General features: G+C 42.7%; 1 protein-coding gene and 1 long non-coding RNA gene across 6 annotated transcripts in view; one reads left to right on the top strand and one right to left on the bottom strand.

Moving 5' to 3' along the window:
- Positions 1 to 6,236, top strand: part of MOV10L1 (Mov10 like RNA helicase 1) — a 35,230-nt gene extending 28,994 nt beyond the window's left edge. For 2 of the 4 annotated variants that reach the window (XM_065846826.2, XM_071803399.1), the window contains 3 exons: positions 1,023 to 1,157; positions 1,920 to 2,011; positions 2,496 to 5,514. In XM_065846826.2, coding sequence (XP_065702898.2) covers positions 1,023 to 1,157; positions 1,920 to 2,011; positions 2,496 to 2,505 — 237 coding nt within the window. In that variant the 3' untranslated portion in view covers positions 2,506 to 5,514. Of the gene's footprint in view, positions 1 to 1,022; positions 1,158 to 1,919; positions 2,012 to 2,495 lie in introns of all 4 variants that reach the window. The other 2 variants (XM_071803401.1, XM_071803400.1) reach the window with 2 other exon arrangements.
- Positions 6,237 to 12,399: 6,163 nt separating this feature from the next.
- LOC139826929 (uncharacterized) lies at positions 12,400 to 25,581 on the bottom strand. 2 transcript variants are annotated; one of them, XR_011737052.1, is made up of 4 exons: positions 25,487 to 25,581; positions 17,690 to 17,831; positions 15,944 to 16,092; positions 12,400 to 14,448 (listed from the first exon to the last, which is right to left on the bottom strand). It is a non-coding gene; the product is annotated as an uncharacterized lncRNA (long non-coding RNA). The 2 variants fall into 2 exon arrangements; XR_011737051.1 differs by lacking the exon at positions 12,400 to 14,448 and having other exon boundaries at positions 14,757 to 16,092.
- Positions 25,582 to 25,822: the final 241 nt, after the last annotated feature.

The following is a 25,822-nucleotide window of genomic DNA, read 5'->3' as shown; positions in this document are numbered from 1 at the left end:
AAATGGTAATGCAGTTTTGGTGTGGTGTTTAAGTAAAAGATTGCAGTGTTTGGAACATGAGGTTCCTGAGGTTTTTGTGACCCAAGAGCTCTCAGGGCTGTTCAAGAATGTACTGTATATACAGAGCCTGTGTAAGCCTGAGTAATGGTTTATAAGGAAAACTGATTAAAGGAGGAATGTGTAGCTGATGATACGACCAGTACTGGACTACTTTTAGCCAGAGTACATAGGATTTCCAGGAGAGAGGAGTATAAAACAGCTTTGCAAACAATCAAAGCAATGGAAATCAGGGTGAATGTAGGATAGAGGAACAGCTGATTTTGGGGCATTTTGTGACTTGGAAGAAGAGTTTGTAGCATTTTTCTTGTTTGTTGTGTTTTTTTTTTCTGAGGGCAGTGGTACTATGCTTACGTTCTTTGTTCTCCATCTCACCATAGTTTTTTGAGCCAGCATTGTTATCACTCTTATAGTAGTTCTAGGTATGTACTATGTTCCTATTTATTTTATCAAAGATGGCTTCAAATATAGATGAAATGGAGGTAAAATTTAATGATCATCAGTTACAGCACACTAGTTGCTCTGTTTTTCTAAGCCAAATCAAAGCACACTGAGACTCCTGAAGAAGGTTTGCAGAAAGACTCTGCATTATCATTCAGCTGTAGGGGTTAGAATAGCAGCAGCTCTAGCACTTTTTCTACTGAAAAGATAAAATCACTGGGGTTTAGGTAGCAGTTTTGGTGTCGTGTGTTTCAAATCATGGTTGATAGTCCTGATGCTAAAACAGAACTAGTAGACCATTTTCCTGATGTTGCTGAAGTTGCATTGGCAGCCTCTTGGAGAACAGACCTTCTGTGGGAAAGCCAATAGTGGGAAATAGCTAGCTGGCTGAAATTCAGATTATGAAGCCAACTTGTGCATTGCTGACACTGAGCTGTGGATTACTGCAGTAAGCAAGTGTTATGTTATAAGTTGCTAAGTTGCTTTCTCATTCTGTTTCTAAAACTATCCAAAATTAATTTTAGGTGCGATCTCATGGAAGCTTCTTTGATGACAAATATTGCTTGGGCTTTCTCTGTAACCCCAAGAGATTTAATGTAGCAATTACTAGAGCAAAGGCTTTGCTGATTGTTGTGGGAAATCCTCATGTCCTTGTGAAAGTAAGTTTTGATTTTATGTCTTTGAATTGCATGTGGTATTTGCCACAGTAAATTAATGATCTGGGGGTTTAATCTCATGTGAGGGAACATCAGATTATGTTAAGAATTGATATGCTGTCTGCAGTCTGCATTTGGGAATATCTCAACTCCATAGGACCCTGTAAGTATGGACATTTTAGGCACCGACACTGTAGATTTCCACGCACAATGGAAATTGTAAAACTGCTCTGTGTGTATGGGATACTACCTCCTTTTTCTGTCTAGAAGTGGTCAGGATCACAATGCTGAAGTTCTCCAGCAGCCTGCAAGTCCATAAAGCATGTTCTGAATAACCTTGTGCAATCAATTATTCACAAAATGTAGTTGCTTCACTTCTTAAATGGAGGGTGATAAAGTGATTGTTTCAATTAATATAACAGCCTACCAGGGAGTCTGTCTCCTTTTGAACCCATGCATGGGCCTTCCATAGAAGTAAGGTGAGCTTTGCTTAATATCTAAGATATGATATCTGGCTCTGGATAAGAAAGCAAGCAGTATTCCAGAAACTGTCTGAATATAGAGTTTAGTCTCTTGACACATCTGCGCAACAAATTAACTTAGAGCAGCTATAGGTATCTTCCTCCCATGTTGTATCATTTGCAGAGTCCTGTTTCTGGAAAAGGTCCTGTTAAATCTCCTGTATCCATGTGCCATGTTAATTTGCTTGAAAACTCACTTCACAGAGCAGCATGATTTACATTTAACATTGATCTTCTGTTGTAGGATCCCTGCTTTTGTGCACTGTTAGAATACAGTTTAACAAATGGAGTTTATGTAGGTTGTGACCTGCCTTTGGAGCTGGAACACCTGCAGGAGTGAGTGTCTGGTCTTTAACCTTGCTAGATACAGATCAGTTTACAATATTTTAAAGCTAGTATCACTTGAAGGATGGATAAATACAACGTGTGCTATGATGTTAGGATGTGATTTTCGCATTCTTAAGTACTGTAAACATAACATGTAATGTAACCATATTTTCTCCAAACCCCATAAGAAGAGTCTGAACATGAAATATTGAATAAGAACTGTTGTTGACTTGGGTATTTTATGTATCCCCAAATGATGCATTATGTATTTGATGACCACAGTGATTTGGGGGTGAAGGGTGAGGGAGCACAGAGGAAATGTTTAAGATGACTTCACTGTAGTTAAAGAAATTTGCTTGATTGATTTAAACATCTATTCTAGTAATGTGTAACATTGTTAAATGGGTATTATCTACTAGATGGAACTTTTGATCAAAGTTGTTGTTCATGGAAAGATAAGTAAACTTTTTATCTTGTTTCCTTTAATTGACAGGTGTGACTAGTTTTTCAGTGTTAAGATGCATTCAGTCCTCATCTGTTTTGAAACTTAAGAATACTTAACTGAAATTGAGCCCTGAGCAAACCAGCACCTTTTGTCCTCAGGGAAAGGCACATGTTCTGCGATGGCTGGATGTTTCCCCAAACAAGATTTTTAATATTTTTCTTAAAGTTAAAGTTGAAATTTAACTCTGTAACATAGAAGTGTGAACTTTTCTGTTTAAAATGTATGTGACTTTATGCCTTTGCATAGAACAGTATGCCTGAGTCTGTAAGTGTGCCTGAATTCTCCAAGCTTCAGAGGAAAAATATTGATAAACTCTTATGTTAGCTTTCCTTTATTCTGTAACTTTTTTTTAGCTTCTCAGTTTTCTCAGACTTTTGTAGGACAAAAGGCCTCTTAAAACTGGACCATCCCAAGAACACTTCTGTTGTCTTGTAATCTTGTTATGGGAGTGTTACAATAATATATCCATGATGTGAACTGGAATGATACCCAACATCAGTGGAGTGCAGATATTTATGTATCTTAAGCCAAGCATGTTTAAAAACCCTACTTCCAGTTTTTAAGGCCTTTGTATATACAGCTGAGATCACACAGGATTTTAGTTGTTTTGTACTGCAGTCCAGCTGTTGGCTGTGGTGTATGTCAGACCAGTGCCTCAAATGGTGGGTTAAAAGGAAAGAAAATTAAACCTGTTTTGTGTGTCTACAAATACACTGTACAATAAAGTATAGTGTTTTATTTTGACAAAATAAAAAACTGATGGGTTAGCAATATTTCTGCTGTGGCTTCATTGGGCACTGTTCTGTCCTCTTAAACAGAATTTTTCTTTCTCTTGTTGTCTTCTCCTTGGTGATAGTCTTGACATGTAACACTTTAGGAATAATTGGACAAATAGCCACTGTGTTTAGGAATGGCCCCCAAAATAAGATGGCTTTCTGTAACAAGTATTTTGGATAAGGAGGGCTATAATCTACAGAGAAGCAAATGGAGGGGAAAAAGAGACCAAGCTTTTGTTTGCATGTTTACAGGCCACAGATATTGCTTCCACTCCTGCTATGCACTGTACTTCCCACCTCTGCAAGGCACAATACATAGATGCTGCAACTTATAAGATTGCAAATATGGTAAAACACCAAAGGCAGACACTCTGTAAGAGTGCACTGTGCTGTGATCCCTGTTCTTGAGATCCCAGACTGTATTTCCAGTCTGACCTGCAGCTGAACTTGAGCAGTGCTTGGAGTGGCTCAGCCCAGCCCCTTGACATGGTGTTATGCTGCTTAAGTTGCTTGCACTCACAACAGGACAGAACAGCTTGTGTTACTTCAGTAAGATGCTGAATCTGCCAGCACTGGTGATGCTGTACCAGTATCCTATATTGACCTTGGGAAGCTGTTTAACTAAGAATCTGTCCTAGTTGTTGCCTATTGAAAGACCTGTTGCTTCAGGATTGTGTCAGGACCTACTGTATCTCACAAACCACTGCTCTGACCTGCCCACCTTCCTCAGTGCCTGTGTGCTCGTGCCCTCTTCAGAGAACAGGGAAGAGATGGTAATGGAGAGGGGTAGTGCTCACTTTATTGCAAGGTGTAATCCAGAACTACTGAGGAGTATTTCCATGACCCCTGCATAGCAAAGCAGCAGAGGATTGGCCATGTTGTCATACCTAAGTTACAAGTTAATAACATTTTACTGGTAATAGTTTGCATGTTGACATCAGTTTCTACAAAGATAAAAAAACTACTTGATTTATTTTTGAACATTGTGCTTTTATTACTTATCAGAAGTCAAATGATAAATGCCTATTACCATATGTGGTGTTTATTTTTCTGTAAGAGTTCTTAGTTTAAATGGCAAGTACACATTTTTGGGGGGAAAAAGAAGACTTTCATCCAACAATTACCTTTTTCCAGTGGAGAAACCCTTGTACTCTTTCCACTAATACCTATTCTTACTGTAATTCATGTCATCTATGACTAAAATTTGAAAACGTATTCCATGAGTTACCAAGAATAGCCTCCCACAGTCTTATAAAGTGCTTTCAGAGAAGTGCTTATGCCTCATTGGGATGGCTGCACAAAGCAAGCTTGCACTCTTGGGGAGAAGGGGGATTTCTGTTCCTGTGACTTTTTATGCATTTAAAACCATGTCTGGGTTTTCTTTTTCCTAATGCTTTCACCTCACCTTGTGTGCTGCTGCTTATCGGTGGTTGAGAAGCTGTATTGTGTGATATAAAAAAAATATTTGTCTTCGTCCTTCTCTTGTGATATTTTTCATCTCTTTCTGCCCACTCAGCTGCTACTGAAAACCTTGTTTAAAGAGAGACCTACCCCTTGGAATTGTACTGGTTTAAGCAGGGTTTGCAGCTTCCAAACAGTTTCCTCTGGCAGCTTGAGGCAGAGCTGGCTGTGGTGTGTGAAAAAGGAGGATCAGCCAGTGCGTGCAGAAGTAGCAATGACACTTTGGAGTCATTCTCTTTCTTTTAGAGACAGTCAAACTAAGTCATACTTTGCATGCAAACCATTCTAGTTATTCACTTCTGTTTACAGAAACCACCTTTTCCTGAAGAAGTGGGGAAGAAAAAAACCACACCTGTTTGACAATGGCTGTTCTCACTTATTAACTCCTTGCCTTACTGAGAAATTACAAAATCTGTACAGAGGCCTTCCATGGCTTGAGGAGCACTTCCGAGGTACTTCAAGTTGGAGAACACAGGACCACTACTACAAGTTTCTCTCCCTGTTCCCCTCCAAATATTGTATTAGACATTGTGGGCTTTAGAAAAGCAAGAGATGGAGAAAGAGGTAATCTGTAAAGCAATTCCTGAGCCATTTAACATAAACTGTTAAGAGCTGACATTTTTAAAATGCTGTTGAAACACCAGATAAGACATTGGAAAAGCCCAGAGGTTTCCATGCCAGAATCAAAACCTTTAGTACTCAACAGGTTCTGGTTGTGTTCTCAGTGCATTTCCAACAGCAGTGAAGGCTTGAGACCCACGTTCTGCTCTGTAGTGATCCTGATCTTGCAGCATCCCAGCAGCTGGAGCCTGTGCTGTGGCAGCAGGAGTTCCCTCAAGACTGGTCTTTGCTTTTTGAAAGAATCACCATAACTTGTAGGTGGCTGCATTTAGATCATAAGTATGCACTTCTAATAGTCTTTTAGAATATGAGGGCTTTATTAGAGTGTCTGTCCCTCATGTTGCTTATTATAGTCTTCCACTATTTTTTGTGGGTTTGGATTCCCCTGAAATTGCTGCTGTTCCTCTGTCCATGCTGGCACAGTCTAGGTCAGATGCTAAATCACTGATGGATGCAGGAGCTGCTGGGCAAGTATTTTTAGGTATTTCATGTGTTATTTCTGCTACTTATGTATTTTCTTCTAACAGCTGTTTAACTGAGCTTTATCTATGAAAAGTTCCATCCTTACCAATGACATAACATTTTGAAGGTCAAACTGTGGATCTCTGACACGAGCGTCACTGTGCAGGCCAGACCAGCTCAGACACATGGCTGGATGCTACCCAGAAAAATATAAAATAAATTTAAAAAAAAAGGCTGTAGTTACAACCTGTGTTTAACATCTTGTGTGATAGTGGTTTGGGTTTTGTTTTCCATGGGGCCCATTATCCCATTAAGGGATCAATAGGACAAGAAGTAGAGTTTGGAGTGTGCAGACAACTGCACCTGCTATTTGCTGTCTTCTGCAACCTTGATTTGACAATGTTATAAAAGTTTAAATAAAATAGCTTAAATAAATAGCTTCAAGGTGTAAAGGAGTATTGTGCTGCATGTTTTGGAGCTCAGTTACCAGAATAATGAGTATTGTAAATCTTAATAAGAAACAAATGCTTTTAAAAAAAAAAAAAAATATTGAGGGTTTTTTGCAACTGACAGAAGGGGACATCACTATTCATTCACAAATTCGAAAACAATTCATTTGTCTCAGTTTTACCAGGCTCATTAAAATGTATATAGTGTGATTGTTTAAACAATTGGTGCTTTTTTTTTTTTTAATAATAATGGTAAGGAAAATGCAATATGCCTCTAAGCTATGGGGAAGGGTGTTCTTCTAGCACATGGTGAAGAATGGGAGTGTAAAATAATCCTTTTAAACTGCTTCAATTTCCTTACAGCTGTTAAGTGTTATTATATCTCAGTATATAATTAAAGATATTTCAGTAGTGGCTTCTCGAGATTTGCTCTACCAGAGCAAAAGGAATCGCTTCCACTGCAGTGTCTCACAGAAGTGCAGGGAAGGAGGTGATAGGCTGTAGAAGGACAGATGTCAGACTGCGCACCTGAAATGGAGAACTGGATGTAAATGGAAGACAAAGGACTGTGGAAACGTTACATTTGGAAAGGGTCCGGAAGGCACGAATGAGTAGTTCTAGTCTAGAACTAATTGTTCTTTTAAGTAATACTAATGTCAAGGAAGAAAAAATTGGGAGTCAGGAGGAGACTGGAGAGGGGTCCTGGGAACTGAGCCAAGCTGAGCTATGAGTGATGGAAGGCGGGCGAGTGCCTGCATCGGCTTTTCACAGGAGCAGAGGGAGCAGCTCTGTTCCTGTAAGTTAAGGAAAAGCAGTGTGGCTGAGAGGGGATATGACAGTGTTTGGGAAAATGACACAACTGGAATTTTAATTTTTCTTCTGCTGAGGAAGTAGAGGTTCCTGATGTAGAAGTAACTGGTTTACAGCTGTGGAATACAGTAGTGCAAAATGAAATACCTCAGTGACTGCCAACTGCTGAAAAGCTGCTTTAGAAAAAGAATTCTGAGTCATGATGTCAAAGCTCCGAGCATCTTGACATGAGGAAGTGTGTGAACATGAGTTGTTAAGTGCAATTGACACCAGACTAGTCTCAATAACAACAGTGATCTCATGGTGAATAAAATAAGGCTATTTGAGTACAGTCTTACTAAGTTCATGTCTAAACTTAAATTTACAAAAACCTGGTGCCAAAGACTTTGGTTTATTGATAAATGCAGAGGTATTTGTTATGACAGCGCTTGTCAAATAAAAACACCCACACAGCAAGTCCAAGAGACTTGCATGAATTATCTTGGATCACTTCAAAATGAATGAACAGCTTAAACTGTTTGTTACAAAATAAACGTGGGAGTTCAGCAGTTGTTCAAATGCATACCCTTCCTAATGGGAAATAACATTCTCCTGTAGACAAGTCCTGGGCAGAACTTGGGTAATTTCTTTGCTTTTAATACACTTCAATATGATAGAATTCAGTTATCATCTTCAAGGAAAATACTTCTGCTTTTTTTTTTACACCTTGGGATATGCACAATGAAAGTAAGAAAAGTATGTAAATACTCTGGTTCACGTTTCACTCTTTGTAGTTCTTTCAACTGGGAAAAAGTGCATCCAAATGGCATCAAAATTAAGGAAGAGCAAGATAGAAATTCAGAGATGGCAGAGATGAATCATTCAGACTAATAATAGAAAAATCTTTTATGTGCACTGTCCTTAAAGAGAGGAAGAAAAGCAGGTGCAGTGGGTACCCAGCAGTAGCACTGACTCTGCTAAAGGGGCTGTGCAGGTGCTGTTCTTGCAGCAGATGCTCTATCAGCTGGTAGCAGAGCTGGGCATGTGGTGCTTCACGGCTTCTTGTTTTTTTCAGAAAACCATATGGGTGGTAATGCAGGGCTTGATACTCTTGCACACATCCTTCATGGATTACAGTAAAGCTGGGGTACCAAAAAACTTGGCTTTGATAAAAGCTGGGGTATTTGGCTGCTTTTTTTGTGAAGGGAAAGCTCTCTCTTAATTCACTTTTTAGTACAATGATGCTTAGCAGAAGTGTGTGTTTTCATCAGATCTGTGTATCCCTAATATGTCTGAAAAGCAACAAACTGTATGTATGGCTGTGTGAATACCAGGAAGATGATCTCAGTCACTGTCAGCCTGTCTGGTGATGGCTGTCACTATTAGAGCATGTCTGGAGGGGTCACAGCAGCCAGAAGAGCAGTCCTGCTCACATAAGGGTCAAACAGGCTCATCCCTAACAGTGAGACTTTTTAAGCAGCCACATGTACTGTGTTGACCAAAAGACAAAAACGTGCTCCAAACAAAAAGCCCTGATGCTGCACCCCATGTTATTTCAGTTGCTTCTCTTTGGCTGGCTGCCCCTGGGGTGAGGGAGGGTGGTGGGGCGGCCCAGCTGGGGCAGCTTTGCAGCCCCGTGGAGCAGCCGATGCGGGAGCAGGTGCTGCCCTCAGCGCAGGGCGAGTGCACCGGGCAGAGCGGAGCAGCACCCCTGCAAATACACAGTAGTGAGGGTGGGGGTGTGAAGTGGGGGGAGCACAAAAATATGCATCTTGTCAGCTCTTGCCAATTTGCTGAAATATTTCTGGGGAAGACGAGGGCCTTGCAGTGGTTTCTGTTCTGTTGCCAACAGCCATGCCCTGGGGCAATGGAGAGCCCAGGATAGCAAGGGCAGAAGGTACTGAAAATTACCCTTCTGGCTTCTCTTAAATTAATGAGCAAACAGCACAGATGGGATAACTGAAGCAGAAGTAGAAATCCAGCATAAATATTCCCTGTAGAGTGCCTAAAATGAAGATATCCTTTGTGTGGAACAGAACACCGACAAAAAGGCATTTTCATCTCTATGATTTCTGTTTTGGGGATAGCTCTCTGAAGACTGCTCAGGCCTTGCCATAGGAAAGGGTAGTGACAGTAAGTGTCAGCCCTGTGACTTCCGGATGTGCATTTCCACCCTTGAAACAGGCCGCTGGTTTCCATGGGTGCCGCCAGCCCACAGCCCGTGCTGGAAGGGGCAGGTGCTGGCGTGGGCAGGGCCGGGCAAGGTCGGAGCAGGCTGGGCTGCTGCCACACCGGTGGGTGATGCAGCTCGTTACTGATGTCACACCAGAGAGTGATGCAGGAGAGTGATGCAGCTCGTTACTGATGTCACACCAGCAGGTGATGCAGCTCATTACTGATGTCACACCGGCGGGTGATGCAGCTCGTCACTGATGTCACACCGGCGGGTGATGCAGCTCATTCGACCTGACTGGATTTCCAGAGTCTCAAGGTTGAGCTGGAGTTGCCTGTTTTAAGACTTGGATGTTTGTCAGATGTGTTTTTTTAACTTTAAATTTGGTCATTACTTTTACTTAAGCCCCCACTCATTTTGAAAAACAACTTGTTTGCCAGAGTCTTTAGTCAGATTTCTTCATCCAGTATAATACTACCAAGTTTTTAAGCACGGTGTAGTAGGTACCACTAACTAGGTAATAAGTAGTACCACAAACATTCCAGGTGAATGGTAATGGTCTCATTTGTGCTTAAAATGGTAACTGTAATATTACCCCTTGGTACTACAGAACATCCTGAAATTAAGTCCTAAAAATGATGGTGTGCTATAAACGTATGTGGCTGTTGTGGCAGTGCCCTGTACGTGAACCTCATTTGTTTGTGGAATCATTGCTACCACCACAGAAAAACCTAGCAAGAGAAAATTCAAAGAACAGATTTTTTTTAAGAAAAGTGACTCATTGCAGAAGTGCACATGGAAAGAAATAGATTACAGAAAAGGATATTTTTTACAGAATTTGTTAATAGTAGAAATAAAAATAATTACAGACAGATTAATGCTGTCGTTTGTAAATTGCTATGTAATCTTTATCAGATTAAACTACTGGGATTGAAATCAACAACACTTGGTCTGGACTCAAAAGCCCATCTTTATTGTCCTGCTGCCTGCTCATAAAGAAATCCTGAACTAAAATAAATTAACATTGTTTGCTCCTCATGAGAAGTGTTAACAGTTCAAGATGGCCTTCTTTTCTGTTTTTCATTTTTACATCCTAGTGTAAGTGCACACAGGCAGGAGCAAGTGCTGCCTTGAGTGGGAACATCCGGAGGAAGCACTAACGTGGCATGAACAAGAATCAGCCCTGCACACGTCGTACCGGGAGCTGCGGTACTGAATGGGCTGGTGACAGTGGTTTGAACCGCATGTTAATGTGCTCTCAAACACATTCCTTTTATAAATGTTGCTTCAAACATTTTAAGAGTAAATTATTCGAAGAACAAGCTGGGAATCAACTCTTACCTCACACGGCAGGTACATTTAAAAAAATCTCTTGAAGATGAAGCAGTGCTTTAAAAGTACATTCTCCTCTCTATCCAGCTCATTCTTTCCTACAAAGTAAAATCATGTTTGAAATCCTGGAACAGCTGTGTTCCAAAAATGCCTATTTTAGTAATTCCTTGTGTTCCTTCTATAAAAAGAATTTGCCATTCCAGGTTTTTATACTGGATTTTTTTGCATCGGACTTGTGGCTGGAAACCCGCACTAAGCCATACCTTGAAATCCACCAGCCTGAGGTAGCAGGTGGCTGTATTCAGACAAAATTCTGGATAAAATTTGCATCAGCAAGCCTTTGGCTCAACGACAGAACAACTCCTCCAGGGACTGTCTGATGTAATCTGAAGATGGGGCCTGGACACAAAGTAAATTGACTCATGAGCAACGCCATTGAAATTCAGGCATTTTCCTAGACAGTGCTGAGTAGTCTGTGCCCAAAGAACAACATAATTTAAGCTTGTGAGTAACCTCATGGACTTCACAGACATTTTGAATGTGCTTTGAAAGGCAAAGCAGAAATGTAGATCGATTGATTTCCACATCTCCTTTTTGTCCAGTGAGTTAGGGATGTATTCAGAAAGCCTCACGATGTCTGGGGAAGAAACACAGGCAACTAATGGCATGTTAAAAGCGTGAACAAAGCCGCAACTTCCATGCAGTCAGACTTGTGGGGCTGCTGGTTGACTTATTTTAAAGACTGGGAACTGCAGCACTGGTTAAGAACATGAGAAACTAAATCATCCCAGTTTCCAGTTAAAGGTTATTCCAAACATTAACTTCTGAAAAGTATCTGTGTACTGTTTGCATCTGGAAAGCCAAGTTCTGACTGAGAATTTTTGATGCTTTGAAAAACAACTACTTTCTGTAGTGCAGATACAGGCTCTGTATAAGCACATCATCCACTCTCCACCGACTGTGAAGGAAGTAATCCCATTAAAGGCTTGGGAGGTAATATAATTAAAATTAAAAAAAAAAAAAAATCAGAGTAGTTTGTCTTTACATCAGTGGGTATTTGCATACATTGGAGCTGAAAACTTTTAAATGATGACCTTCTGTCAGCTAAACAGAATATTACATACTTAATGTGATTTTTTTAAGAGCTGTGGTAGCTGTATGCGGTGTAATGATGCTCTAACCCTGGAGCAGCTCCGTTAGCCCAGACAGAACGAGGCAGGTACCTCAGCAATTCTTCCACCTCACCGGCACCATCTGCATCAGCAGTGCCTGGGGAGGCTCGTTCCTCCCTCTCCCTGGCCAAGTGTGAGCTCACGCCCCGCTGCGCTGCGGGGCCCACACTGATCAAACCCGCGGCTTTTAGAGAAACTCTGCAGCCTGACATAACCCCCACTGCCAACAGCTCCCTGTATTTTAGACTTTGGTAGAGTTGCTCCTGCTTTCCGTGGGGTGATGCAGAGCAAGGTTTACATAGGTGCCTTGGTTCTTTCTTCAGATAATAGTCAAGTTTTTGCAGGTTTAATTAGGATAATTGTTAAAGATTATTGCCATTATGGCATTGCTTTAATATTTTTTTCCAGTTTCATTTCTTTTACTGATCAAAAGTGTGTATTTATCTTAGATAAGAAAATACATTATGATCTAATATTGCAAAGACTAATTTTCCTTTTGTGACTTTAGGATCCCAATGAACAACTACAGCCCGCAGATACGAAGCTGAATGCCCAAAGGGCAGCATCAGATTTTTTGCAGATATTACCTGTCTTGTTTAACTTTTTTTTTTTTTACTTGACTTTTCCTTCTAGTGTGAAAATGTCATTATATACTAATTTAATTCTGCTCCAGCAGAAGCTTTATTGAATAGCCTAAGTCTACAAGCTTTTTTCATCAAATATCTATGCTGGTTTTATTGTTGTGTCTAGCACCTTATGAATCAGCATGAAAGTTATTCAAATGCTGTGATTTTCTTTATGAAAACATTAACATGTACATAGTTAATATATTATAAATGCCTTCAAAAAGTCTATTACATGAAGTAATCATTTCAGAGTTTATCAACCAAATTTGTAATTTTGTCCAAATGTATTTGATACAGTTTGCTTCGGATGTAGATTTCTGGGTTCCTGGTGTAACACCTGGTGTTCTCTTTGGCTTCTCAGCAAAACACATCAGTTATAAGAAGCAACAGAAACATCAGGGCACTGTGCAGAGCTGGAAAGCGTTCAGCTCCTGCCAGCTGGAAATACACCACGGTCTGACCGTAGCAGGGTTAAGAGGAAACCACATCCATTCCACAGCAGTGCCTGCCCTTCTCTTGTTGACTGGCATTAGTCATCGTTAGGGAAACCCAGGGAAAAGAAACTTCCTTAATCACTATGATGCAGGATACAGCACGTGCTCTACAATTTCTCCCCAGGGCAGACTACATGGCCTGAAGTTCCCCATGTCATGGCACTCACCCATTTTAACTATGGGTAAAATGATAGGTTTTTCCAGACTAAATAGAATTTCTTCAGAGTTCAAGCAGTTGTTTAAGTTCAAAATTATTCAGATTGTTTTGTAATTAACTCCTTAAAAAACTCTCTGCAGATTAACTGGTTCCCTTAATTCATGGGTTTTTTTCACATGACTAGTTATTTTTTAACAAGTTCTAGTACATAATGATGGAATATGAAGTATCTCCCCTTTACTGCAATATATTAATTTTATCTTCCTGCTAGTTTCCAAAGAAAAAGTTCATTTGTGGTAACTTCATTTTCTGCATTAAGACTGACAGCTTTATGCTCCCTGCCCACTATCTGATCTGTTCGGCTGTGAGGATTTAATCTCTTCCACGTTCATATAAGGACCTTCACCAGTTGTCTTTATCCCCACAAACAAAAGGGGTTTGATCTTTAGCTTATAGCTTTGGGCATACTCTAACTTTCACAGTAGGGGCTTATGCCCAAATCAGTATCTTCTAATGTAAATTCAGCATAATAGGAAATTATTCAGCCATTGATATTTTCAGTTCAGAGGTAAGTAGCTCAGTTCAGTCAAGTCACTACTGGAGACCTCCACACTGTCACACCTGGAGCACAGCGGCGCCCAGGGAGAGCTCAGCTTGTGCTGTAATAGGAAATTTACAAACCCAGATCATTTGCAAAAGTGTGTGCAGTGGCTTAGCCTTACTATTGCAAATATTTTCACTTTTATTAGTATGGCTGACTGTGTATAGGACAATAAAATTAAGCAAGTGTAGAGTTTACAGAACCAAGGACACCAACCAGCAGCACATGCAGGTTTGCCAGAAGTAACAGAACAGCACATGAATTAAAAATGTTTTGCCCAAGGCTACATCAGTTATGTTCTCAGGATCACAAGAAGAACCTGTTATGTTGATAGATGAGAATCCAGCTCTTCAGGAGATGTGTTGCATGTAATCTTACCCTAAATGCTCTTAGCGGTGACATCACTTGTAAAGCAAAATGTTTGCAGCCAGGAATGGAGGGACATGATTTGCAGCAGCTATTACAACACTTACACCACAGTAGTTCTCAAAGGCATATTTTCTTCCTGGGTTTGGGCATCTTTCCAGATGTAACAGAAACTTGAAATGCTACCTAGGTAACATAAAGTTATAAAATAGGTTCAGCTTGGAAGGCATCTCTGCAGATCATCCAGCCCAGCCCCTTGCTCAGAGCAGGTCCAACAAGGCCCGGTTGGTCAGGGCTGTGAGTTTTGAATAGCTCCAAGAATGGAGAGTCCTCAGCTTCTCTGGGCAACCTCTTCCCGTGTTTAACTATTGTTATGGTAATTTTTTTCTTACACTTAACTAGAATTTCCATTGTTCAAACTTGTGTCTTTTGCTTCTCTTGTCACCACTTCTCTGTACCCTTCTATTAGGAAGATGAAGAGAAAAATGTTTATTTAATGATTTTTTGAAATATGAGAAATAAAAGCCAACTTACTTATAAAAAAAAAAAATAGTAAGCTGCCTGAAGCAAGCAGAAATTTCTTACAATATAGCTGGGAGGATCTGTTTGCAATTTTGTCCTGTACCAGAGGACTGATAATTACTAACTATCTCTGGAACAAGAAAGAATTAATATTACTTCAAAATTTATCAGCTTAGTTTGCCTTGTGATAATTTTAGACATTTTCCTTGCACACCATTAAGTCAACTGAACTACTCAGAACATGTAAATACAGGAAGTATATTTATTATTCAGGTTTTGAACTTCGTTCCAGGGCACAAGAGAGTAGGATACTCCAGATAGCCATAAAATCTAGATAACACACATGCAGAGAGTGCAAGCAACAGTGTCCCACTAGTGACCCTGCATGACACTGCCCAGCGCTCCAGATCCCGGGGGAACTGGTTTCTGTCCCTCCCCAGGCCAGGCACGTTTCTTGCCTTTGTCCTGCACTGCACCTGAGCTACTAAACACTGTGGAAAGCTGGGACAAGGCTACTGGATGAACTAGGAGGACTTCACTGTTTGTCACTTCCAAGCGTTTGGCAGTTTGGTTGAAGTAATGGACAGTCTAACCCTAATCTTCTAAATGTAGTTGGCTGCAAAGTAAAATTGCTGAGAGCAATGTCAGCTGCTGGACATCCTGAAGACCACTGGACATGTACAGATCAGATTTGCCACAGGGGACACAAGGAGTTTGCAGGTGCAAACACTGTGCTGCAGTGCACAGCCAGCCTGCTCGCACAGACCAAACCTGACCTGTTTGGGACACGCAGGACTGGGCAGGTCATAGGCATGATGGGCAGGTAGAAGTTGTGAAGTCTCACCTGTGCCAGATTTCACGCACCTCTCTCAGGGCAATTGCTGGAATGCGGCAGGGTGCACTGGTGCCAACTGCTGCTGGCGTCTAGCTGGTTCTGACAGGGGCAAAACCATGTTTTCGCTGTGCTACATAAGCTAGTATCTCTGACACTGATACTGATCATTGCTGTTGAGAACTGATTCCATTTCTCACATATATTTGGATTCTATTTTTTTTAATAAATGCTGCAAGAGTTTTTCTCTTCTCAGCTCTTTACTTCAGTCACCTCTATAACTCTGAGCTGAAACTAAGCCAAAATATTAACGTACAGGCTATAGTCAAAGCTCATTCAAATATGACAGTGAGTTCTTGAATAGTGAAAACAGATTATTTTCTATTTTATCTCACTGTCTTTGTTGCTATATTATTATTTAAAACAGCTTTATTACTAACTAGGCCTGTTTTTATTAGGCGTTTTTGTCCAATCTTCTTGTTCCAGAAATATATGTTTTGGCATCCATGAGAAAGTTTGCCAGGAAATCTCCATTGGCACGTGCCCATTTGCAAACATTAGACAGCAAAAAGCAGTGAAGATTGTATTCTGGCTCTGTATTACCTTTCCTGTGATATTTTCTTCTAACAATGAAGAATGTCACCAGCTGAAGTCTCCTGGACACCACGTCCTTCCAGTATCTGGTTCAGTTTATTATACAATGGATCATCTCTTGAGGGTATGCCGATGCCCAAACTCATTCACAGCAGCATCTGCCAGAAGACATGACATAACTCAATATACAAAAAATAATTGAACTTATGAGGCAGGTACATATTACTTCCTTAACAGAAGTGTCCACAGATCTGCACATGTGGATGCCAAGCCTGAGGCAGGTAAACTCCCTTCATTCCCACGCATAATGTCTTACCTAACAGGCTCCAACCAAGGGTGATCAGTGCTCATGCTGTGCCTAATGGTCTTAGCAGCAAACCCACCCTCTCCATGGGAATGCAGAGCTGTTCCCAGGAGAAAGCTTCCCTGAGACTTGTTTTTCCTCTGCAAGCTCAAGGGCAGAAGTTGTGTTAGTCTGCCAAGGCTCTGCAGGGCCTGCACACTGTTTAGTTCTGTGTTTGCTGGCAGCTGTGGTTTGGGACATTTGATCAGAGTGATAGCTCATCATTATGTGAAGGCATTGAGTATGGAGAGTGAACACAGAGCATATGATAAATCTGGCAAACAAGATGAACACTGTGTTCTCATCCATCAACACTTAAGGAGCAGCAGAACAAGACACAGCATGGTAGGTGGGATTATACTGCCTTGCTGACATGGGATGACCAGTAAGGGCTCCACAATGTCTGGAAAATGCCATGGCTGGAAGGGAGGTACACCAGTCTTTTGGAGCACTGGTACAAGACTGAAGAAATCCATTCAAGTACTGAAATGGGCTCTCAGCAATTTTACTTTGCAGTACAGTACATTTAGAAGATTCAGGGTAGGGTTAGACTGTGCACATGGAACACAAAAGCAAAATGGCACTGGTGTGAAAATCACCTGGATGTCAAGATTGCCAAAGCATGTACATACAGCCTTGACTTGCTTTTGTCACAGTCTGTAACTGGAAAACTAGAGGTGAATTTTTTTTCGTGGAGCAGAACCTACATGCTGATGGATCCCTTAAGCAAACAATGTGCCCTCATAAGTACTATAGACTTAAGGTTAAAGCAGGCAATGGTAATTAGGGATGCCATCTGTGCTCAAATTCATGCTATGTCTGATAATTCTAATGAGTGATTACTCACTGCAAATGCCTGTGCTGTTTTGAGGATTGTGAACTATTGTTAGACATGTATTGATAACTTACAGATTTTAAAGTGCTTCTTTTGCCTTCTGGTTCTGTTTTTTTGTTTTGTTTGTTTGTTTGTTTTGAACACTTCTGGGATGAGGGCACTGTTAATCTTTATGGATTATTTTGTGCCTAATTAATTGTAAGGTCTTAAGAAGCTGAGGGCTTTTATTTCCCTTTACAGAATAAAATTTCAATTAAAATATAAATCTCTCTGTGATTGCTGATTTGGGGACAAGGGGATCCCCATAACTGAATGATGTAGATTACTGGCTGTTTTCAAATACATTAATAATGATCTGTTGGCATGGCTGCTCCTTCTCATTTCCTTACAATTAGATGGACAATACCAAGTGTTAAAAAATCCGATAACCTGTATTAATTTTGCCGATGTATGCAGGGGGTTTAAAATAGTTGTGTAGTTAGAACAGCTGATTGATAATAACAGTGAACGGTCCCTATCAAAAAGACTACAACTTTCACTAACAAAAACTGACGAAAAATGCAGGAGTTTCACTTACCTCCTTGCCTCTCCTGATTTCCTTTCCCTTTCACATCTTTACTTGGCCACAAGATGCAGGGCTGGCTAGAGACCACCTGGGTAGGAGCTGTATCTCCCCATCACTCGCCTGAGCTGTCTGTCTCCCTGGAATTATCTTCACTCTGCGGGAACAAAAATGCAAAGGCCAGATGAACTCCCAGCAAAGCACCTGCAAAGGAACCTCTGAAGTGAAAGGCATGTGCATCTCTCCAGAAGACACAGATGTCTGACCATGCTGCAGGGAGAGGGGAGCTAGGTACTCGTAACCCTGTATAGAATCACAGACCCACAAGAAAACATGCTGCAAGTTGCTTAGGGTGTTGTGAACCAGCATTGCTGTGCCTCACCTTGACTCTTTCCTTCTTATTCCACAAACTTGTGTGAAGTTCTCTACTCTGTTCTTCTTCCATTTCTCTGCCTCCTGGAACATAGCTTCTCTCTTTCACCTCTGCAGCACTACCTTTCACAACTCTCTTCCTAAACACCTTCCAAGGTAGCCGCAGTATGCTCAGCCTCCTGGCAGCACAGCTTATCTTGCAGATCTCAGAGCTCCCTGCAGAACTCACCCAGCTAGAATTCCTTAACAAACATGCAAGAGAAGGAATCCCTCCAGTACTACTTCCACAGATCAAGATGTAGGGTTAAAACCTTCCTTCCTCTTCATACACCATTTATTTGCAGGCTGATTCACAGAAATGGCAAGACAATAATTGAACATAACTGAATGCTCTAAGCAACTGTAGAATTACAACATTAACGTTCTCCTTTTTCATTAAAGAAAATTCTGACATCCTGTAGCAGAGGAGACATGATATCCTAGGGGTTAGAGCACGTCCTTGAGAAGCAAAAAATCTGAGCTTTAGGCCCTTTCAAGCCTGAAGAATTTGAATCTGTACTTCTCAATAAAATGCCTAATCATGCTACAAAACAGGCTACAGCAGTTGTGTTCTCTGTCCGTCCTGCTGCAGCACAGCCAATGTGCAGCAGAGTGCAAGATTAATGGGACCAGGGAGAGGGGACAAGCAATAGGGAACCTGTCTGGAGCACAACAAGATGAGGACTCCCAGCAGTTTATGAGTCCTGGAGAGTTTTGTTCCTTACTCCAAGTGATATTTATGTATTTTAGCTTGTGATGCTCAAACAAGCAGGACTAGCAGCAGAAATCAGGGCTCTCACCCCTTCACTTAGGGTTAAATTTAAAAAAAAAAAAAAAAAACGAAAAAAGAGCCATAATCATCTCATCTGTACTTTCTCATCCGTTTCCAAGTTTACTTCAACTTTAAATGCTCCTTGCTACACTAAACTGGAATTATGACGGCCTTCCATGTGATACTTAATACCACCGCCTGGCAGGATGAAGCCTTTACTTTGCAAACTTCAGAGTGGAATTCAAAATAATGTTGCTGATTGCAATCTGTACTGAGCAAAGCAGTTAAGCATGTGGTTTTCTTTCTTTAGTCAGAATCTGAAATTTTGAAGCAACAGCCTAAGACAAGAAACAGGCTGTCCTCTGGCAATAGAAAATTACAAGTATAAAGACACCATCAATTCAATACACATTGTATTTATGTTTTAAGTCTCTTCTGAAGTAATATAAACTGCCAAAATTACATTCAAATAAATGTTTACTTTTTCTCTTAGTATAGTTTCTGTACTTCAGTGGGCTCTGTCTAAATGTCTCCAGTTTCACACTGACAATTTCATCTCTAGGTCCCACACACTGACATAGAATCAAAGAATCATTTTGGTTGGAAGAGACCCTTAGGATCATTGAGTCCAACTGTTAACCAAGCACTGCCAAGTCCACCTCTAAACCATGTCCCTAAGAACCTAATCTATGCATCTTTATTACATCTCCAGGGATGGTGACTCCACCACTGCCCTGGGCAGCCTATTCCAACACCTGACAACCATCTCCGTGAAGAATTTTTTCCTAATATCCAATCTAAACCTCTCCTGCCACAACTTGAGGCCATTTCCTCTCATCAAGTCACTTGTTACTTGGGAGAACAGACTAAACCCCACCTCACTACAACCTCTTTTCAGGTAGTTGTAGAGAATGATAAGGTCTCCCCCCAGTCTCCTTTTCTCCAGACTAAACAGCCCCATTTCCCTCAGCTGCTCCTCATCAGACTTGTGCTCCAGACCTCTCACACCAGCTTCATTGCCCTACTCTGCACTCTCTCCAGCACCTCAATGTCTTTTCTGTAGTGAGGGGCCCAAAACTGAACACAGTATTCGAACCCCAGCCTTTCTAACCCTGTGTGCATTTCCTGCCTTGAGCAATCTCTGTGCAGCTGCAGTCTCTGCTACTGAAGCATTTCAACACCGTGTCTCATTGTCTTCGGCCACAGTATTGAGTTCCCACAAAAATCCATGTTTGGATTCCACCTTGCCTTTTGGCCTGCACCACTCTAAGTTCTCTTGACTCCACAATGATCAATGCTATACTGACATTAGAATAAAATCACTAGGTCAATGCTGCAAGAAGTCCCACATCACAGGACAAATAAGTACTCCCCATGTCATTATCTTGGTTGTTGTGGATGACTAGTTGTGAAGTCTTTGGGAAATTAAATGGTTTTAGCTTTTTGCATAAAAATAGTTTCTATAGTTGCTATATCATGTGTCTGACACTTCTTTAGATTGGAGACCTAAGATGTAGCTGATAACAGTTATGAAGTTTATTGAATAATCAACACATTTCTCTATTACATTGCCTGTTACTAGTAGCAGAAATTCACAATTATATTACTATGAAGAAATCGTGTAAGTTGCATGAAAGCTCTATCACGTTACAATTCTATTACCTTCCCTCCTCCGCTTAGTATTAGGGCAGAAGCCCGTCCCTTCTCACCCCCACCTTGCACACCACATCTTTTCAACATAGACCTGATGAGAGGCCAGTGATTTGTCCCAGGGGTGTTGTCTGGCATCCCAGGGGGCTTGGGGCCTCTGGTCAGCTTCACACTGGAGGTGTCCACACTTCTGCAACCAAAATATCCCACCCTTCTCTGAGGCTGAGGACTTTGAGCTTGCCTAGTTTGGAGAAAAGGAGGCTGAGGGACCACCTCATGGCTCTCTACAGCTTCCTGAGGAGGGAAAGTGGGGAAGGAGGTGCTCATCTTTTCTCCCTAGTATCCAGTGACAAGAAATGCGGAATGGTTCAAAACTGTGCCAGGGGATGTTTAAACTGGACATTAGGAAGCATTTCTTTACCAAGAAGGTGGTCAAACCCTGGAACAGGCTTCCTAGAGAGGGGGTCAATGCCCCAAGCCTCACACTGTTGAAGAGGCATTTGGACAATGCCCTTAATAACACGCTTTAACTTTTGGTCAGCCCTGGTTTGATCAGGCAGTTGGACTGGATGAACATTGTAGGTCCCTTCCAATCGAAATAGTCTATTATATTCTAAACCATCCCAGAAGAGTTCCATTAGCAAGAAGATGTGCATTGCTGCAAACAACACTTCACCAATGTCACCAACAGTATCACATCTTTCTGTTAAGAGTCACTTTTCCTTGACAGGGAGCACAGAGCCTCCTCTTACTGCCAAAGCCACATCTTGGTACCAGCAACCACAGCCAGGCTGCATTGCCAGTTGCCACTTTTCACTATCATCTGGCATCTCACTTCACTTTACTGCCAAAACCCTCACCTCAATGCTAAGACCCACTGTCACAGCCCGCTGCCATCTGCCAGTTCCCATTGCCAACCCTATGCAGCCTCGTCTTGCTGAGTGCACCTGCAAAGGCACGATGTTCTCACCAAAGTAATGACTGCTGCTCACACAGGCAGACTGCAGTGCCTGCAGAGCTGTGGCCACACTGACTGCAAAGCCAGCCCAGCGAGAGCACCTGTGCAGCCACGGGAGTAGCTGGTCTGCACTGAGGGTCACACTGCCCTGCTGCCACTGCTCAGCGGGCAGTAGGGTCCTCTGGGTGGACTGGTGGGGTAAAGGCTGCAGGCATCACAGCCTCAGCTGAAGGCAAGAAATGCCCCCCAGCTGCTTCCCAGTCCTTCTGCTCCTCACCAATGTTATCAGGGAAGCTGCATCCTTTCCATAAAGATATCCTGGGGGATTGCATGAGGATTCACAGTAGCATGACTGATGTTAAAACCACCAGATTAAAAGGTAGCAACTCCCAAGTGACTGGGAACTGACAAAGGACAAGGACAGCAGAGAGTTGCCCTTGGGGAAATGGCTAAGCTGGGACAAGCTGTAATAGAAAAGACAGCGAGTGGGATTCATGTGTAAACTCCGGACACCTATAATGTGGCAATGATTCATCTCATTTTGAAGAAGACATCTGCATTTGGTCACATGAACTGCACCATTACATTTCATTATTTCTCCTCCTACACAATGCAGGAATAGTGCTCTGCAATATCCAGCTCAGATGCCTTTATGTTTGAATAGATAAATCTCACCCTGCGTCTAGAGGTACTGTGCCCTCTGCTTATAAGGCAAATTATAAGGCTATGGGTCTTCCTACCAGAATTTGCAATAATTTTCTCACTTTTACTCATTTATTTTTACATTTCAGATGTTCAGAAAACAATATTTTTAAAAGCCACACTTGACCTTCAAGAATCAATATATTATATATAAAATTATTTATTCACACTGTCTAAAAATAATACTCCTATTTTGATCTTTTGTTAGTATTAATTAGAATTCATTCACATGACTTTCCACTTTGATCTGTAAATCAATTTCTGACCCTACCAGCAAGCTGTGAAATATTTATGAGCACAGGATTATTATCACAGCCTGATTATTGTCTAGATTAACATCCCAGTATGTTATTGTTGAGAAACTTGGCTATGGTGTTCATCTATAAATTATGACAGTAATTTTCCATGTGCCAAGGCCATACTACAGGTTTCTGTTTGCCCACATTTTAGTTTGACAGCACTGTTCTGTCTTTACTGTCTCTTCAGCTTGCTATACAGACATAATTTTGCCAAGTAAGATTACAAAATCAATATGATTAAACTGAATAATGGTATCATAATGAAGTAACCTTCAAAAGATAAATTTAAATTATTCATGGATGCCATAGTTATTTTAAAAATTGAGTGTCTGATTTATGGTTATTTTTCTGTGCCAGCAGGACTCCTTGCATATTAAATGTGGAACTAGATATAATTTAAGGAGAAGACAGAATACATATTTACAAAAGCATATGTATCATGGAAAAGATAGGTATTGATCCAAATACCTTCCCATAACTAGGGCCTATCAAATTAAACTATGTTTGAAACAAACAGAACAAGGTGGATTTGATACAACAGGTTGTAAACCTGTGGAATTCCTTAACAAAAGATGCTGTGGCTGCTCCTATGCTCTTAAAGTTTGCAGATGTTTACACTGAGCTTCATCAGAAATGGTTACTAGAAGCTGGCATTATTTTCTCGTGGGAAAACATGAGGAAGCACCTAGAGTCAGCATCTAAATAGCAGACAAGTGGTAAGGGCTTAGGCAGGGGAAGATAGGAGGAGAAAACCATAGAAGACTCTAAAAGCAAAAAGCAAGTAGTTTGTTTTGAATTAAGTTAACTGAACAAGCAAAATCAGCTTCAAAAAGGACATGACAGTGAGGATTAGGAAAATGGTCTTTCAGCAAGATTCTCAATGAGCAGGTCAAGATTCTCAACGGCAGAGAAAAGCACGGTGAAACGATCAGGGTGTTGAGAGTCTGAGCAAAAGTTTTGCAGATTAGCTGTACTGCCTCAGTCTCTCAGTCCACCTTGCTTAATATCATCCCTCTGGCATAAGGAGTTCCAGTTGTTTGTTGTTAGAATGGAAAGTCTGTATGTCAGGCGCTGATAAAATACATGTATAGCCCAAATACAGCTATGGCAAGAGAACCCAGTGCATCCATCCCTCACTGCAGGCAGTAAAAGCTGTTGTGCAGGACCTCCACAGGGATTTGGGGAGTTTGTCAGGAGGCCTGAGGCCTAAACAAGCAACCATCCCCCCTCTCCTTGCATGTGGGAATGACACAGGCTGTGCTCTGTTCCCCAGTACACCACACCAGCCTCCACACTGCTCTGCCTCCTCCCTTGCCCTGCAGGCTCTCCTGCCTGGGATCAGCTGGTGACCACAAACTCTCTGCTGCGCTGCATCACAACTGCCCACTGTAACAGGAGAAGGGGGTGAGAAGTTGGTACCTTTTCTCCCTGTCCTCTGCCCGTGAGGTAGATACTGCGTGTTAGTCCTCCCAGAGCACCAACAGAGCCACAGAGCCTACTGAAGGCAAGGAGCAGGGAAAATTACACAAATGATGGTGACAGCTTCACGTATAGGCTCTCTTGCCTTCTCATCCTCAGTGCTCTGCAGGAACATGCAGCACTGACAGCTTTGTGCCTGCTGAATGGAGCCCCATCAGGGCTGTCGCCATCAGGACATCCCTCTTGCCTTGCTCATTACATCCCTCCCTGGATGGAAGGACCCCTACCAAGAAGTATTATTTAAAGCTTGCACTCAATATTGAACTCAAATAACAAGCAGGACCATCACATTGTTCACAGTGACTGGGGAAAGGGAAGTTTCAAGGCAAAGATTAAAATCCCTGCTTTACTCACGCTGCGTTGCAGATGACAACTGCAAAATGTTTGAGAGAAAGAAATGTCAGAGACATTTGTTTAAGCCTATCTCTGGTTTTCATCTAAGTACTGCTAAATATAAAATCCATAAACAACTTGAGAAGGAGGAACTACGACCTGGAGTTTTTGTCTGAATGCTACAGATGCTGGCTGTGATGCAGCACATATGTCCTCCTCTGATGCTGTGTGGTCCAGCTTATGCCCACAGAGTGATAGGGTGTTTTCCATTCCAGAGATGGACAGCACGGTCTGGTCACCTCTGTGAAGACAGAGGCCTGAGCCAAGCTGAAAGCTGCCCTCTGTGTTCTGGCAAGCTCTCTACCCTTGGGCTGTTTTATCAGGCGTGACTAACCCCACACGAGCTTTAAAAACAAACCAGCTGGAAGGGTTTCCAACAGGAGCACCTAAAGCCTGACATGCCCGCAGGCTCAAGAACCTCAGAGCAGGGTGTGAGTCGCCCCTTCCCCCGCCGCTACCCACCCTCACAAACCACTGGGCTGCGGGAAGCGCCACCGCACCTGGGCCCGAGCTCCCGTGTGCGCGCTGCGGAGCGCCCGGGGAGAAGTGGAGGAGAGCTCGGGCCTCCTGCTGCCGCGCCCTCGCGACCCCGCTGCCCCCGGTCCCCCGGGGCCTCCTCTGGCCCCCGCCCGCCCCTCAGCGAGCGGCCCCGCGCGCCCCCAGAGCCGCTTGGCGCATGCGCGCTGCCGCCACGCGGCGGCTCCTGCAGGGACGCGGCCGCCGCCGCCCGGGGCCGGCGCCGCAACGTGTTGCACGCGGCAGCCCCGCATGTCTCGTGCCCGCCCCGGCCGCCTGCTGCGGCTGCTGCTGCCGGCTCGGCGGCTCCGGCGGTGCGCCCCAAAGCCTGAACGGGCAGCTGCGCGCTGGCCGCGCGTCCCGGCGCTGCTCTCGCCTCCTCCGCACGGCTGCTGCAAGCCCCTTCTTGAATTGCTTTGCAGGTTACTGCTACTCGGTGCAGGCGGGCGTTTCCATGCAAGCGCCAACTACCCGCTGCAATAACAAGCATCGGCACATCATTCGCCTCCCGCTCCGACTGCGGAGCGATTTTATTACGTGTGGAGGTGCAGGGACCTTTTTCCGGCAGAAAGGTCCAGTGTAAGTTTATTTGCGGCTCCCGCTGTTATTTACAATTCATCGGTTTTGCTCACCATCCCCTGGGAACGGAGGGAACCGAAGTTGCCAGGTAAATGCCCTCTTCCTTGTCTGCAGCACTGTCAGAGAGGCAGCTCCGCTCTGTCTCGTTGCATGGCTGCTTCACCGCTATTGTACCGCATGAACTGCAAAGCGGAGGCAGCGTTTAATTGCAGAGCTGTCAGCGGGCAGCTCTCGTCGCCCGTCTCTCGTGACACTTCTCTGCACGGCTCTGGGAGGGGGAGGCTGCCTGCCGCCGCACAGCTGCCGCTGGGGTTGCGGTTGCCCGGCTGCATCGTTATTCCGGCGCGTTTGCCCCGCTTTCCCCAGGGCTGCGGGGGGCGGGCGGGTGA

This window comes from Patagioenas fasciata, chromosome 1, assembly GCF_037038585.1.
Source record: "Patagioenas fasciata isolate bPatFas1 chromosome 1, bPatFas1.hap1, whole genome shotgun sequence".
Taxonomy (NCBI): Eukaryota; Metazoa; Chordata; class Aves; order Columbiformes; family Columbidae; genus Patagioenas; species Patagioenas fasciata.
Note: the sequence above shows the minus strand (reverse complement) of the source record. Positions and strands in the feature narration are given on the sequence as shown.